General features: G+C 33.8%; 1 protein-coding gene across 1 annotated transcript; it reads left to right on the forward strand.

The window, feature by feature from the left end:
• LOC115972160 (polyvinylalcohol dehydrogenase-like) lies at positions 1 to 15,165 on the forward strand. Its single transcript, XM_031092342.1, has 8 exons — positions 1 to 90; positions 246 to 423; positions 2,237 to 2,539; positions 5,939 to 5,972; positions 13,377 to 13,633; positions 13,888 to 14,169; positions 14,923 to 14,984; positions 15,112 to 15,165. The coding sequence occupies exons 1-8, from the start codon at positions 1 to 3 to the stop codon at positions 15,163 to 15,165; spliced, it is 1,260 nt and encodes a 419-aa protein (XP_030948202.1).
• The last annotated feature ends 782 nt before the right edge of the window (positions 15,166 to 15,947 follow it).

Raw genomic sequence — 15,947 nt, forward strand, 5'->3', positions numbered from 1 at the left:
ATGGGGACTCATAAATTCTACGCTGCTTTTGTCTTTCTAGTACTCTACATGTTTTGTCTATTGATCATCACAGCTACTACAAGTTCCCATGTAATTAACTCTCTCTCTCTCTCTCTCTCTCTCTCTCTCTCTCTCACATAATTGCACACATGCACACGTATAAATTCGTCCATGCATAATGGATAGTACAAGTTTTGAGGTTAAAGTTATTAACCAAATTTTATTGTTTGTGGTTGGTTCTATAGTGGCATGGCAAGAGACCAAAGGCTACACAAAACTGGTTGAATCATGGTGGAGATTTGCATAATAGAAGATATGCAAACATGGAGACCAAAATCAGCACTACAACTGTTTCCAAACTATGTCTAAAGTGGAAGTTCTTTGCAGGTGATGATATATCAGCAACACCAGTGGCGGCGCCACGTACAACTCAAGGTGTTCCCAGAAACACCCTGAACTGAAAAAAAATTAAAAAAAAAAAAATTTATATTTAAGCTGTATTAGGAACACCCTGATCACAAAATTAGGAACACCCTTAGTCACAAAATTAGAAACATCCTCAAATTAAAAAAAAAAAAAAAATTATCTGTTCTACTTTCAAGCAAAAAAAAAAAAAAAAAAATTGTAACCGAGCCAAGCCCACGGCAAACCAAGAAATTGTGACCGAGCCAAGCCCACGGCAAGCCCAATAGATTACAGAGGTAGCAAACCCACCCACGGATTCTCAAAAAAAAAAAAAAAAAACCAATGTAGAGAATCAGAAATCAAACCCTTACCCACGGTCACATCATTGGTAGAGAAAACCAAGCCCCAATACAGTCAGTCTATAAAGAGCAGAAGCAAAACAAACTCCAATATAGAGGAGGTGTTTTAGCGTTTATCAAAAAAAAAAAAAAAAAAAAACCCAATACAGAACAAACCAAAGGTCCAAAACCAAACCCACGGTCACGTCGACGCCATCGTCGTAGATCGATTGCAGATCGATCACAGGTCACGTCGCCATAGCCGTAGATCGCTCGTCATCGCCGTCGCTCGCTCGCCCCTCATCGTAGATCGCAGATCGCTCTGCTCCGGTGCTTGGTGCTCGGAGCTCGCAACTCGGTGCTCGCCGCTCGCCGCTCGGTGCTCCCTCCCTCAAGGTATTTCTCTCTCTTTCTCTCTGAATCTCTCTCAGTCTCTCAATCTCTCTCTCTCTCTTTATCTCACTGAAATGAAAACATGAAATGAAAGTAATGAATGGTTCTCACTGAATGGTTCTCTCTTTATTCTTTAATATCTAACTTTACTCAGTATCTCTCTCTTTTGAATTCTCTCATTGGCTGGCCGAATTACCTCTATTTATATTTTGCTTTTTATCTGTTTTTTGTTTTTTTGAATTTGGCTGTACTTTATCTGTTGGTGTTGGTTTTGGTGCTGTTGTTGGTGAAATATTGGTTGTCTCTTAGTATAATGTGTACTGTGTATTGTGATTGTGAAATTTTCTGATTGGCAGGCTATTGTGATTGGGGCATTAGGCTTGTGCTTGTTTGTTGAGTGGGAGGAGTAGATGGGTTGATGGGCTGGAGCCGGGTAAACAATAATTAAAACAGTGTAATGTGCTGTACATTACACTACTTTAATTATTGTGCTACACATGAAATGTGTAATGTGCATAACCGGCTAAACAATATAATAAATTAAAGCAGTATAATTAATGACAAACAAATTAAAGCAATATAATTTATTGTTACGCTAAACAACAATAATTAAAGTTGTATAATTAAATTAACCAATACATTATAAAAGACAAATAAATTAAATTATGTTAGGCTAAATAACAATTAATAATTTTATAATTCATGAAACAACAAATTTTATAATTATAGTTTATAAAAGATAAACAAATTAGTGAAATAAGTAAACAATAATAATTAATAATTTTATTAATATTTCAAATGAACTTATAGTTTATTGTACGGTTACATTTGTTCATTTCTTTTCTTTTCATTTTTTTTTTCCTTTTGAGGTTTTTCGGTGTACAGAATGCAAATTTGCTTTGGTTTTAAGAACTTTTTTTTTTATTTTTTTTATTTTTTTTTTTTTATTTTAAGCACAAGCTTCATGCCGGCCAAATCTTAAATTTCGGTCTGTATTTACCGAAACGTCTCAAAACACTTGAAATAGACCGAAATGACCCGAAATTTTTTCAAAGTGAAATAGGAACACCCTGGACAAAATTCCTGGAGTCGCCACTGAGCAACACCAGCAATTTTCAATGGCACCCTTTATTTCCCAAGCTATAATGGCAACATCTATGCTGTCAATGCATGTAATGGGACTCTTGGTTGGGAGAAGAACTTGCATGAGTTGACTGGCATTAATGCGACCGGGTTTGTACCTACTCTCACCTACGTAGTTTCAAGATCAACGCCGACGATAGTTGGCGATCATGATCTCCTCATTGTTGGAATCTATGGGCCAGCTGTTGTTATTGCTGTTAAAAGATCAACTGGGGAGCTTGTTTGGTCAACACAGCTTGATAACCATGCTGTAGGACCAGGTCCGGCTCAACGAATTTGGGAGTCCTAGACGAAAACTTTAAACGGGGCCTTTCTTTATATCTAATTATAAATTATATATTTTTTCCATTAAAATTTATTTTTCTTACTTTTTGAGAGGCAAAATTACTAATTAAGCTATTGCATTCAAGTTCTGCTAACATTTCATTGTCAATTGGTAATATGATTTGTAGGGATAAAGGCCCAGAATGAAATGTTGAGCTTTTGTCCGGGAACGCTGAATTGTCTGAGGAGAAGCAAGTAGTTATTAGGAGTTCCTAGTGAAAGACTTATAAGTGAGGAACGAACGGAAGTGATCCGAGGAGAAGCTCCTCCTCGGATATGATGAAGACAACTCAAGCACATATTCTAGCAACTAAGGTAAACCTCCAAATAGCTCTAGCGATAAGAACGTGTCTCATGAACGTGCAAGAGGGAAATGTATTCAAAAATATCTAAGGGAAAGCTACTACCACCACATTAAATGCACAGCTACTTTTTTGGTCACATTTATATGGAGAAGACCTCTGAACAGTGTTGCCTTGACGAAAGCCAAAGAGGGTGTCTGATGGGACAGGTACTCAAGTAAGGACTTAGATGATCAACAAGTGTAGGATCAAGGCGGTTCAAAGAGAGCTATATAATGTGAAAGACCCTCCATAAAAAAGGAGAGGAAGAAACTGTAAACAAATTTGTAACAAAGCTTTAAGATTAAATATTTAAGAATTAGTGTTCTCAGACCAATCTAAGAATGTTATTCCTTAGCTAACTTCCGTTATCCTTCTCTTTTTAGCATCAAAACCTGTTTTTCTATTATCTGGTTCACGAAAGTCCAGTTTTCCAAGTCATTCTCTATAAATTTATTGTTTTGGGCTATTTTGGGCTTAAGTCCATATACCCGTTGGGCTAGGAGTCTAAATCAAGTCCTTACATGATTAATCCACTTAATCTTTCTAGTGACATTGTTAATCTTAAATAGGATTTTATTAATTTTAATTTTGAAAAGCTTCTTTCTACAGATGCAATTGTAACAGGTATAGTTAGTAATATTTTGAAAATAATACATGCATTTAGAAAAGATTCTAGCCTCTTTATATAATTCTAGCCTCTTTAAAACTTTCAGTTTTGAAAATAAATTTAAGCCATCGATATCAGAATAAGTTTCATGTGTGAGAAAGCATTCAAGATTTTTTTTTTTTTTTTTTTTTTTTTTTGTTACTAGTAATAAATTTGTCCATAGCTCCTTTTTGAGATTCAATTAGTACTTCTCTTTATCTTTGTCTTTTTTATTTTTTATTTTTTTATTTTAGTTTTTCATATCCAAATGGATATTTTCTAGTAGACATTTGTAATTAAAAAATATTTATGAATAAATGATACATAATCTATAATAAAAAAATTATAATTTAACTAGAATAATATAAATTTAATGTATAAAACAATAAAATCTAGTTTATCAAAAGTACAATGGCAGCTTTACATAATATGATTACTTTACACTTTAAACCTACACAAATAAATTATAATTAAAATTAATACAAAATTAATTATTTTAAATTTATAATTTTGTTATCAATACTCTTTTTTTTGTAGGATTGTAGCAGTAAACCCTTTTTTTGAGCAAAACATGTAGGACAAAACTTGATCACTAAGACCAGCCCACTATACATCCATACCATTAAATCTAATTAAAAAAAAAAAGTGTAGGACTAGGATCAAAGCTTTAAGTGGGTTCCATTCTATAGTCTTCTAGAAAATACTAAAGAAATCAAGACTTAAGAGTTGTAGGGACATGTTTTGGAACCCAAACCCAAAATGTAAAGGGATATTGGTCCAGTTAGTATAGTACAATAAATTTTTAGAAAGTGAGTTAGAGAACTAGGCCTTAATGAGTTGAACAACGACCAGAATGGATTTGAAAGATAATCAAACAAAAGCAAGAAGGATTGATCCAAATAAATTCACTCTCAGCACGGTCCGAGGAGGTATGTTCTAATATAAATCATTTGAACAGATTACTAATACAATTTTGATTGCTACCGTCCTTTTTCTCTCTATTTTTCGCCCCCTCTTCCATGGAGGGTCTCTTACATTATACAGTTCCTTTTTGATGATCTTGACCCTACACTTGTTGATCATTTAAGCCACTACTTGAATGCCTGTCTCATCAGACACCCTCTCAGGCCTTCTGTGAGTTGAGGTAGTCAAGGCAACACTATTCAGGAGTCTTCTCCACATTAATGCAGCCAGAAAGTTAGCTGCAAAGCATTTAATGCAGTGATAATAGCTTTCCCTTAGATATTTCTGAATTGTCATTCTTCCAGTATGTTCATAAGGCACATCTCTCTCAGTGGCATTTTCTAGAAGGTCACTTTGAGTGATAGAACATACATTCAATCCGTGCTTCGTTTATCCAAGGAGACAATCCTCCTCGGACCACCTTTCCCAATCTTTCCACTTGCACGTTACTCATGGGACTCTGAACTTAACACCCTCGCAATTGCTTATTCGTCCTTGGACCAATCAACATCCTCGGCCAAAGCCCAAGGTCCAATATACAATTTTGGGCCCTTATCCCTACAAGAGTGAAAAAAAAAATGGAGTAAAGAGTACAACAAAAGCTAAGGCAAAAAGGGGAATGAAAACCTAGCAGCAAAGATAATTCCATGAAGAAAATCAAAGAGGCAAAGAGAAGAGAAAACAAAAAACGAATCTGAAATGAAGATCTGTGAACACACTAAGTCTATTGCCAACACCAATTGATGAGTAAGCCAACTAAAAAGTATGTTTTTTAAAAAAAAAAATCTAGATGGAGAGAGTGAGTCTTTTTTTCTTTTTTCTGCCTTTTATTATCTTTTCTTCTGCATTTTGTTACTTGTATATTGAGAAAATCAGTGTATCTCTTTCTTTCCCTCTCTACATTTCAAGTAATAAACATGGGTTTTCTTAATGAAATGTGGTACAAAGGTTTGATCCAGAGGGCACTTAGATGTGGTCATTTTTTTTTCTTAAGAAAGCTAAAGATTTGTTGATTTGATTGGACTTCATGTTTTTTTTTTTTTTTTTTTTTTTTTTTTAACTTTGTGAGAAATGGTTAAAAATAATTTGTTTCTTCTCAATTTTCAAGTAGAGGCTTAAATAATTTGGCGGGCCTTGCTTTTCTTCCTTTTTTTTTTTTTTCTTTTTTGTTTTGTTTTTTTGTTTTTTGTTTTGTTTTTTTGTTTTTGTTTTTGTTTTTTTTTTTTTTATGTTTTTGTTTTTGTTTTTGTTTGTTTCGATTTTTTTTTTCTAGATGAGAAAGCAACATTATATAATATGTTAGTACTATCGGGGGTCTTCTTATAAGTGGGGGCCTTAGGTGGTGGCCTAAATGGCCTATCGGTTCAACCGGCCTTGCGCAGGACTCATCACCATGTCTGGAACTTATTACAAAGGGTAGGTGAATCGTCTATAAACTATAGCCAAGTTTGTTTTTCATCCCAAAATTTTAGGAAATTCATTTTTCATCCCTAGACTATTGAAAAGCTTGTCTTTTATCCTTAAACTATTGAAAATATTTTATTTTTGTCCTTAAACTTTTAATTTTTTTTTGTCCCTAAACTATTGAAAAAAGTTTTTTTTTTTTTTTTTTTTCATCTCTATTTTTGTCCCTAAACTATTGAAAAAACTATTTACAAAGTTTAAAGATGAAAAAGAACTTTTTAAAAGTTAGGGATGAAAAACAAAATTTTGGTAAAGTTTAGGGACCAAATGGTATTTTACCCTAAATTATTAGTGATATTAGGCTAATTATTAAGAGTGTACAATCGATCCACTAAAATCGACTTGATTCAACTCAACTCGTTGGGTTGGGTCTGTTTCTAAGGGTCGGTGAGTTGGGTTGGGTTATAATTTTTTAAAAAAATTTTTTTTAGACAATGGGTCGGGTTAAGATTGGGTCATAAGATTCATAAATCTGCCTAACTCGACCCGACCCACCTATATTTAATATATATTTAAACTAAAAAATATATTGTACAATTTTGTTATTTACTTTTTTGCCCCTCTTCATAAATAAAACCAAAACTCTAAGTTATTCTCGTATAGTTTGTATTGGTTTGATGTTACGCTCATGATTATTTAATTATAAATTTGCTTTTATTTGTGGTTATGTTATTCTAATGCTCAATTTAATAATAATAATAGTAATTAAAAAAAAAATTGTCTAACCCATGAGCCTAATCCGATTCAGATGGGTTGAGTTAGGTTGGATTTTTTAATCAACTATTGTAGGTCAGGTTAAAAGGAATCCCTCAATCTGACCCAAGCATACCCTAGTAATTACAATTAAGAATTCATTGGGGATTACTCATAAATGGATCGAGTTAAAACTTTTGAACTCATGATCTCACAAATCTTATTAGACATTAGGAAGGGAACCGCTAGAACAACCCCTTATTGTTTAACATATTAATCATTCGATCATATATACCTTGCATGGCTAGCCTCTCGTTCTCTTGATCTCGCCTTGAAAGATTAATGTATATTTCTTGATTAATCAGTTATTTAACTAAAAAAAGTTAGCTGTGATCGCATAACACCAGGATGGAGCTATGCTTTGGCATTGGGGGGCAATTCCTCCCTACCCCACCCCCCCCCCCCCCCCCCCAACTTTTTTGGAAATTTGATTTATGCATATATATAGACACAAGTTTAATATTTGACTCCAAAATGTATGCACTTAGCCCCCATCCAAAATATTTACAAATTACCCCTTTAAACATCCCCCAAAAAAAAAAGCCTTAAAACCAGAAAAAACAAACCACAATCCTCTGTCTGCGATGTGTTGTGTGAGTAAGAGACTCTAGCTGCTCTGCCCCTTTTTTTAATTTTATGAAACCTAGTCTCCGTCTCCCAGCTCTTGCGTCTCTTTCTGCTTGTATTGAGTGACAAAGTATAGAACTAGCAGTGATGCAGGTAGTAACTGATATTTCTCAATATTCAAGTATAAATGTGTGGCCTCTAATATTTAGACCAAAAAAAGAAAAGAAAAGGTTTTTAATAAAAACAAACTTGTGGTTGTCGTTAGAAGACTAGAATACTGGGTAGTCCTGTAGAGACTAATAAGAAGAGGAAAAAAAAAAAAAAGAAAAAAAAGAAATTAGTTGTTTGTTTGACTTTTGTGGTCTTAGGACAATAGAAAAGTTGTTTATTTAGGTGCTGTTTGGAATATGTGTTTAAAGACATGTTTTTAGTTTTTAAACAACATTACACATATTTTCATATTTTTTTACCTACACATATTTTTAAAAAATACAAATAACGTTATTAAAACAACATTACCTAACAGCCCCTTAATGTTTTGTAATGAATTCCTTTTTCTTTTGAGAAACTTTGTAATGAATTGTTAATATTAATGTTGTTGTGACTTTATTATCAATAAATTATTAACATTAAATTTGTTATGTTCTGTGGGCATGTTTATTTTGGTTTTTGTTTGGGATTAATTTTGTGGGAAATGTTGTGAATTTGGGTGTCCCTAGCATTATTCAACAAGGTTATTAAACCCGGACCGGACCGTACGGTCCGACCGGAAAACCCGGGAACCGTTCAGATTCACGATCCATTTAAGGTAAGGAACCGTTCCATGCGAAAAAAGCATGGAACCGTCCGGACCGCGGTCCGACCGTCCGGGTCTGTGAACCGTGACCGGTTCACACGGTTCGGACGGTTCCCTAATTTCAGCCTTTTTTTTTTCCCACGGCGTCGTTCCACCTTTTTTTTTTTTTTTTTTAACCCTCTCTCAAAAATCACTCTTAGCCTCACTCTGAAACCCTCTCTCAATCACTCTCAATCCTCACTCATCTCTGCCTCTCTCAAAAATCACTCTTAATCCTCACTCTCTCAAGTCTCAATCACTCTCTCGTCTCTGCCTCTCCCTCGTCACCGTCGCACTGTCGCAACTTAGCCCAGATTTCTTCCTCAATCCTCACTCTCTCAATCACTCTCTCCCTCGTCGCCGTCGCACTGTTGCAGCTCAGCCCAGATCTCTTCCTCACTCTCTCAAAGTCTCAATCACTCTCTCGTCTTTACCTCTCTCCCTCGTTGCCATCGCAGCTCAACCCAGATCGCAGCTCACTCTCTCACGCTCATCTCTGCCTCTCTCCCTTGTCCCCGTCGCAGCTCACTCTGTGCGTCGTCGCCGTCGCCGTCGTTGGTACTTTAATCTGTTTTTTCTTTGTTAATATTTGCAAGTTGATTGTGGATGATGATATAGATTTGAAGTGTTGGTGTGTAAATTGATTTGGGTCAATTGAAAATTGATTGTGGATGATGATATAGATCTGAAGTGTTGGTGTATGTGAAGACAAGGCTTGTGATATTATTGTAATTGTGAAAATTGATTTGGGTCAATTGGTGTTTCTGTCTGCCAAAATTACTTTGTTGTGTCTGCAACTTCTTGCTGCATGTTTTTTTTTTGTATTTTTTATTGCTGTTGGTTTCAATAATATTTACATTATTCTCAAATCATTTGCCCCATTACTAAAAGCAATCTCAACATAATTGAAATCCCAGAATTAACATAGCATCTGAATATGCTAGATTTCAAATTTACTTAACTACAGCTATCAGACCACATATTAATAAAAAAATAAAAAGAGAAGAAGAAAAATGACCCTCAAGAATAGAACAGGTGGACCATGGACCTGTTTCAAAATGAGTTCAGTGATAGAATAGGCAGACGCCTTATAGTATCTTAACTAGCTTTTTCTTATGATGGTGTCTTGAAAACAATTGGCCCTAATGTCTCACATACTTGACAAGCACAATGAAGAAGAAATGACTAATCAAAATGTGAAACAAAAGTAAGCTAATAGCTAGTCAAAGTGAGAAGAAGCAAAAACAGTGTGAAACAAAAGTAAGCTAATAGCTAGTCAAAGTGAGAAGAAGCAAAAACAGTAATACAAGTACCAATGACTTGCAGAAACCCTGTGCTTTCCCAGATAAGAAGACATTATTCTCAGAAACCCTATGCTTTCCCAGCAATACAAGTTAATTATTTAGTTTTATATATTTATTTTTTTTTGGGTCTGTTGCATAATGAGTAGGTTCTGTGGAAAGTTGAAAAGGAAAAGTGAATGTGGGATTAGGATGTTTTAGGGATCAGTTTTTGTATTATGGTTCAATTAACTTGTGGAAAGGATGTTACATTTGAAAAGTTTTTTTGTCTAGTGACTTGTTTCTTTCATGCATTTTTGATGGGAAGGAGTTTTTTTTGTCTAGTGTGTAACAACGTGTAATTGTGTACTGTATTTTTGTAAGTTTTATGTATTTTTTAGAAATAAGCTTTTCTAAATGAATTAGGCTATTTTAGTTAATTTTTCTATTTTTTTTATTAATTTAATGTTTTTATATATATTTAAAATAATTATTAAATTAATTATGACGTCATCACGGTTCGACTCTGGTTCGACCTCGGTCCAACCTCAAAACCCTTGAACCTCTCCCTTTTACGGTTCAATGAACGGTCCGGGTCTGAAAACCTTGTTATTCAAAGAAAAGTTATAAATAATTCATAAACCAATAATGATGATTTAGTGTTGCTAACCTCTAGTGTTGATGTCCTAATATTTGAAAATCCTAAAATAAAACCTTGAAAAATCACCAACAATGAAATTGGTATTAGTTTATATGTTGTAGTGTGATTTTGGATTGCGTTTGAAAATATGAGATTATGATATTAATGAACATGATAAAATTCAATAAGCTTACATTAAGCTTGCCCCCCTAGGTTCGAAGTCTGGCTCTGTCCCTGCATAACATTATCCAAAAAAATAAATTTACCCAAGTCAAGTTGAGAGCACATGCATACTCATATAATTCACACATGCTCTTAAATATTTTTACGTATACAAAAGAGTGTCTTATATAACAGTTGCCTAAGTTACAAGTTAAAGTTGAAGTTAATTAAAGAATATTATGTATAGAATTATGCAATTTTTTTTAATCTGTGCACGTCTCAAAATATTTGTATAGCGTCTGAGTTTATTCATTTATTTTATTTTATTTTTAAAAAAAATGAATATCATATAATGGAATCTTAAATGTACAATAACTTATGCCTTTGAGAGACATGACAAAATCTTTAGAAATTATATTCAAACAAGAAAAAACAGAGAGTGAAAAACAAATCTAATTAAATGCAAATTAGTACTCTTTACCCCCTTCTCTCATTTTTCTTACAGACAAAAACAATAAAGTAATATAAACATAGATATAAACATTTTTACAAACTATTAATAAAAGAAAAAGTTGTAAAAAGTATTATATATTTAGCATGGCCTTAGGTTTCTATTAATGAATGGTAAACAAGCTTGTAAAAGCATCATGTCTTAGGACGCATTTGGTAGATTGTAATGATAATTACATAAGAATACAAAATGTTATAATGTAATGCTTATTACTATTCATTTTTTTTTGTGACAATACAATAATAGAACACTGAAGATAATGGAATGAAAACATTTTAAATGAAACTTAATATATATTTTAGGAAATATTTTACTCATATAATTATATTTCCCAAAAAATAATATTTTTGAAATTTTTTGGAAACAGAAGCATATCATTCATTTACTCAATAAAATTAGCATCTTTGTACAAAACTTCTCTAGCTATTGGAGGAACATCTTCCATCCAATACATATCCTCAGTAATATTCCTAGCAAATTGGGCTAATACATGAGCAACCCAATTTCCCCCTCTTCTAACACAATCAATCCTTACCCACTACAAATTACGAATCAAATGTTGAATATCCCCAACCACATTCCCTAACAAGGATTGATCAATCTTCAGCGATGAAATAGCTATCATAACCAAACTATTATCTCCCTCAATAACTAATTCTAAGAAACCCGCATCCACTGCAAACTCAATCGCTTTCCTACAAGCAAGTAGTTCAGCTTCTGTACTGCAAAACACTTCTGGACCCTTAGCTACCATGGCTTCCATAACCTCTCATTTCTCATTGCGTATAATAGCACCAAAACCAGAACTGTTGGGGCTTGAAAACACTGCTGCATCAAAGTTAAGCTTGAAGACCGACTGTGGAGGAGGCTGCCAAGTATCCTGAGCTAGCTGCCTAGCTGATTCAGTTCTTATCTAATCTTGGGTAGTCCGAAATTCCTCTAACAGCTCCCTAGCTCGAGTGATCAATCGTCCCGAGTCATGGAATTTCCCTCCATAGATAACCCGATTTCTTTGATTCCAAATCTACCAAGCTTGCACCAGAAATTCCTCCATGTCATGTAGCTCAATCCGATCCAGCAAGTACTCTATTAGGTGAGTAAAATTAGCCACACCCGATACCCCCTTCTGCAGAATTTTCAAGCTACTAGCCCACACATCCTTAGCCGCTTCACACTCCCACAAAGCATGGATTGCTAACTCTGGAAATCTCATACATATAGGACACATCTCATCCTCAATTATTTTTCGCTTTGACAGATTTTGTTTTATTGGCAATATATCAGTGCAAGCTCTCCACCCAAACACTTTAATCTTGTTCGAATCCGAAGTTTCCATAATGCAGCCCACACTTCTTTCCCTACGCAACCCCTTGAGCTTTCAGCTAAATTTCCACCATGCAAAACTTCCCTCGCCACCTTATATGCGGACTTGACAATAAACAACCCCTTTTTATGGTGCATCCAGATTAAAGTATCTTCCACATCTCGTCGGCTTAGTTGGATTCTACAAATGGCTTCCGCATCCGCCTGCTCAAACATGTCCAAAATAAATTTAGACTTCCAAGCATGCAACTCTAGATCAATTAATTCAGCCACAACCACCTCTCGGACCTCCTCCCTAAGTGGAAACAAAGGCACATTTGTTGGATAATTCGGTATCCATTTGTCCCCTAAAACCCGAATAGAAAGACCATTCCCAACTCTCCAACAACACCCCAACTTCAAAACAGGCAAAGCAGCTACAATACTCCTCCACACAAAATAACAATTTGGGGATTCCTTAGCATCTAATAAGTGAGTTCTAGGAAAATATCAAGCTTTAAGGCATTGATATACTAAAGAACTTTCATCATGCAGCAACCTCCACCCCTGTTTAGCTAACATAGCTAAATTAAATGCCCTTAAATCCCTAAAACCCATTCCTCCATCCTTCTTTGATCTTGTTAACTTCTCCCATCTTAGCCAATGAATCTTCCGTTCATCTCCCACTTGCCCCCACCAAAATTTAGCACACATTGCATCTAGTTCATATTTTTGAAATTTGAAAGGGAGATTAATTATTTTTTATGATTTTTTATTTTCATCATTGTTATGTGCATATGGAAAGTTTGTTTATTTAGAAATATATTAATTGTAAAAATTAATGCACCTACTAAGGAATAGCTATTACATCCTTTTTAGAGATGAATAGTTATTTCTCATTTTAAAAAATAGCTATTTATAAGGAATTACTATTCCCCATAATAAAAACATAACTAAAATACTGAATAGCTAAACCATAGGAATAACTATTACATTACAATGTCTATTACAGTCTACCAAACTTACTCTTAATTCTTCATTCATTTTGAACTGAATGCATTATGCATCATATTGTAGTCCATTCAATTATGTAAAGAAATTCAATTTAGATTGCATTGCTCTAGGGGAAATTTTGTTCCTGCTTCCCCTAGATCAAAATGCACACACGTAATTGGGAGATAACATGATGAACTTATGCTAGATTTAGAATTAGTTTAGGCAAAAAGAAAAAGAAAAAAGAAAAAGTGATTCATTTCCACCATATATAGCTCTCCTCATGTGATATTTACTGTATTTGATTTTTTAGGGGTTACTATGTTGGTACATTTTCACTAGAAGAACTCCTTGGCATCGGACAATGCTGTACCTTTCGTGGTAGCTTATCCAAATTAGATGTTCATTCTGGCACTGTTTTATGGCAAAATTTTATGTTGCCTGATAGCCATAACAAAATTGGAGGATATGCTGGATCTGCTATATTTGGAAGTAGCCCGTCCATTGATATTACAAGGAAGCATGTCTACATTGCCACCAGGAACTTATACTCAGCTCCCTTAAATGTAACACAATAAATGTTTGGATCCGGATGAAATGACGTTTTGCGTTTTTTGTTTTTGTTTTTTTTCTTGCACGCATTTCAGCATAGGGGACGAAATGCACTATTCACACATTGTTGAGCATTGTTCAAGGGACCCACAACCACTTTATTAAAAAAAAATATATTAAAAATTAATCTCACGGTACTATTCACATATTTAAAAATTATTTTACTACAGTGTTTTTAATTTTCAGCAAAATAAACTGTATCCAAATGGACTCCCAATGTCAACACAAGAAGAATAATCAAACGGTGCCAACTCATCCAGATGAATGTGTTGAGCCTGATAACCACTCAGAATCAATCCTAGAACTTGATCTAGGTTCTGGCAAGATGAAATGGTTTCACCAACTAGGAGGCTATGATGTGTTTTTCGTTGCATGTAACAATCTTTCAACCGCCAATTGCCCACCTGGTCCAGACCCAGATGCTGATTTCGGTGAGGCACCTTTAATGCTTAGTGTAAGGAGGAATAAGACCAAACTAGATAGGGTGTGCATAGGTCGAGTTGAGTCGGGTTGAGGGGATTTTTTGACCCAACCCACCATGATAGGTAAAAGAAAATTCAACCCAACCCAACCCATCATATAAGTCCAACCCAACCCACATGGATCGGGTTGGGTCGGGTTGAATCCATGGGTTTGACAAATTTTTTTTTTTATTATTACTAAATTGAGTAAAAAAAATATTAATATTAATATATTAAAAAAACTTGAAGATTAGTATCAAAGTAACTCCTTAAAAGCTCAACACTAATGACTAAACAACAATAGTAATTTATTAGGATTTGTGTGAATTAATTGGGTTTTATATAGGATAAGAAGAATTGGTTATTTAAAAAATTTTATTAATTATATAATATATTTTTTATATTTGTTAAATTAGTATTAGTAGGAGGAACTGAGGAAATGTTGCTCTATAGCTGGTTTTTTTTTTTAAAATTATTAAATATATAATATATGTTTATATATATATATATATATATATAAGTGCCCTACAATTGATTTTTTTTTTTGATTTATTAAATCTAAAATATATTTTAAACATATATTAAATATGGTGGGTCGGGTCGGGTTTGGCGGGTTTGTAATTTTATGACCCAAACCCAACCCGACTTGCTATAAAATTTTTTTTATAATGCAACCCAACCCACTAAGCCTTAAAAACCGACCCAACCCGGTGGGTCGGGTTTGGTCGAATTTGATGGGTCGGCGGGTTTTCTGCACGCCCCTGAAACTAGATATTGTTGCTGTAGTTCAGAAAAGTGGATTTTCTTGGGCTTTGGATCGCAATAATGGAAGCCTCATATGGGTTATAGTAAGTTGGCTTGATCTTAGATAAAATAAACATTGGTACATCTTAGAACTCTGAAATCATTCAGTATACTGTAATAGCGTGAGTTTGGATGGCCAATGTGCATTTCTAACGTTTGCATTTTTGGTAGGATCTCACGGCATTGTTCATGATCCAGCCAAATACACAAAAACGTGCATATTAATGCATTTTTGAGTTCCACGGCACTATTCACATTTTAAAAATTATTTTGTTATAGTATAGTATTTCGGTCCAATTTGGTCCACTTCAGTCCATTCGGACTTATTCGGTCCATTTTAGATGGTTTCAGTTCACTTTCGTCCAATCGGTCCATTCAGTTCACTTCGGTCGATTTTAGTCTAATTGGTCCACTATGTTCCATTTTGGTCAAATTCAGTAAACTTTAGTCTAATTTGGTCCATTTTAGGCCTTAAATTCATTCTTTATGTTGGTTGTCTTTTAAGTTTTTTGGCTAAGTTCTTTTTTCTTTTTCTTTTATTTTTAATTTTTTAATTTTTGAGTTAAAAAGTATGAAATTTCATTCTATGGCCAAACTCTTTAGTTTTGGGTAAACAAATACAAACAAAATAAACACTAGAAATTAGAGATATGAACTCTAAAAAAGCAATAAAAATAATAAATATTCACAAAATTACCTTAAATTTCAAGTTTCAATAATTTAGGTATTGTACTTATATTTGGAAAGAAAAAAAAATGCTAAAATTATATACTTATATAATAATTAAAACTTAATGTAAGATGTTACATGTGTTCCATGGAATAAGAGTGTACATTTTTTTTTTTAATATTCTTGGATATGTCCAAATTAGTTAACCGATTGTGGTATGTTTAAAAAAAAGGTTATTTTAATAAAATTTCTCCATTTATGTAAAAAAATATAATAATTATGTAATTTATTTTTTTTATTAAATTACAATATATATTACTGTGGTGCCTGAGCCTAGG

The sequence above is a fragment of the Quercus lobata genome, chromosome 2 (assembly GCF_001633185.2).
Source record: "Quercus lobata isolate SW786 chromosome 2, ValleyOak3.0 Primary Assembly, whole genome shotgun sequence".
In the NCBI taxonomy this organism is placed as follows: Eukaryota; Viridiplantae; Streptophyta; class Magnoliopsida; order Fagales; family Fagaceae; genus Quercus; species Quercus lobata.

Coding starts and splice junctions, on each gene's coding strand:
- LOC115972160 (XM_031092342.1), top strand. CDS start 1: ATGGGGACTCATAAATTCTACGCTGCTTTTGTCTTTCTAGTACTCTAC. Junction 13,634..13,887: donor CTCAGCTCCCTTAAATGTAA/CACAATAAATGT, acceptor TCCAAATGGACT/CCCAATGTCAACACAAGAAG. Junction 14,170..14,922: donor ACTAGATAGGGTGTGCATAG/GTCGAGTTGAGT, acceptor TTGTTGCTGTAG/TTCAGAAAAGTGGATTTTCT.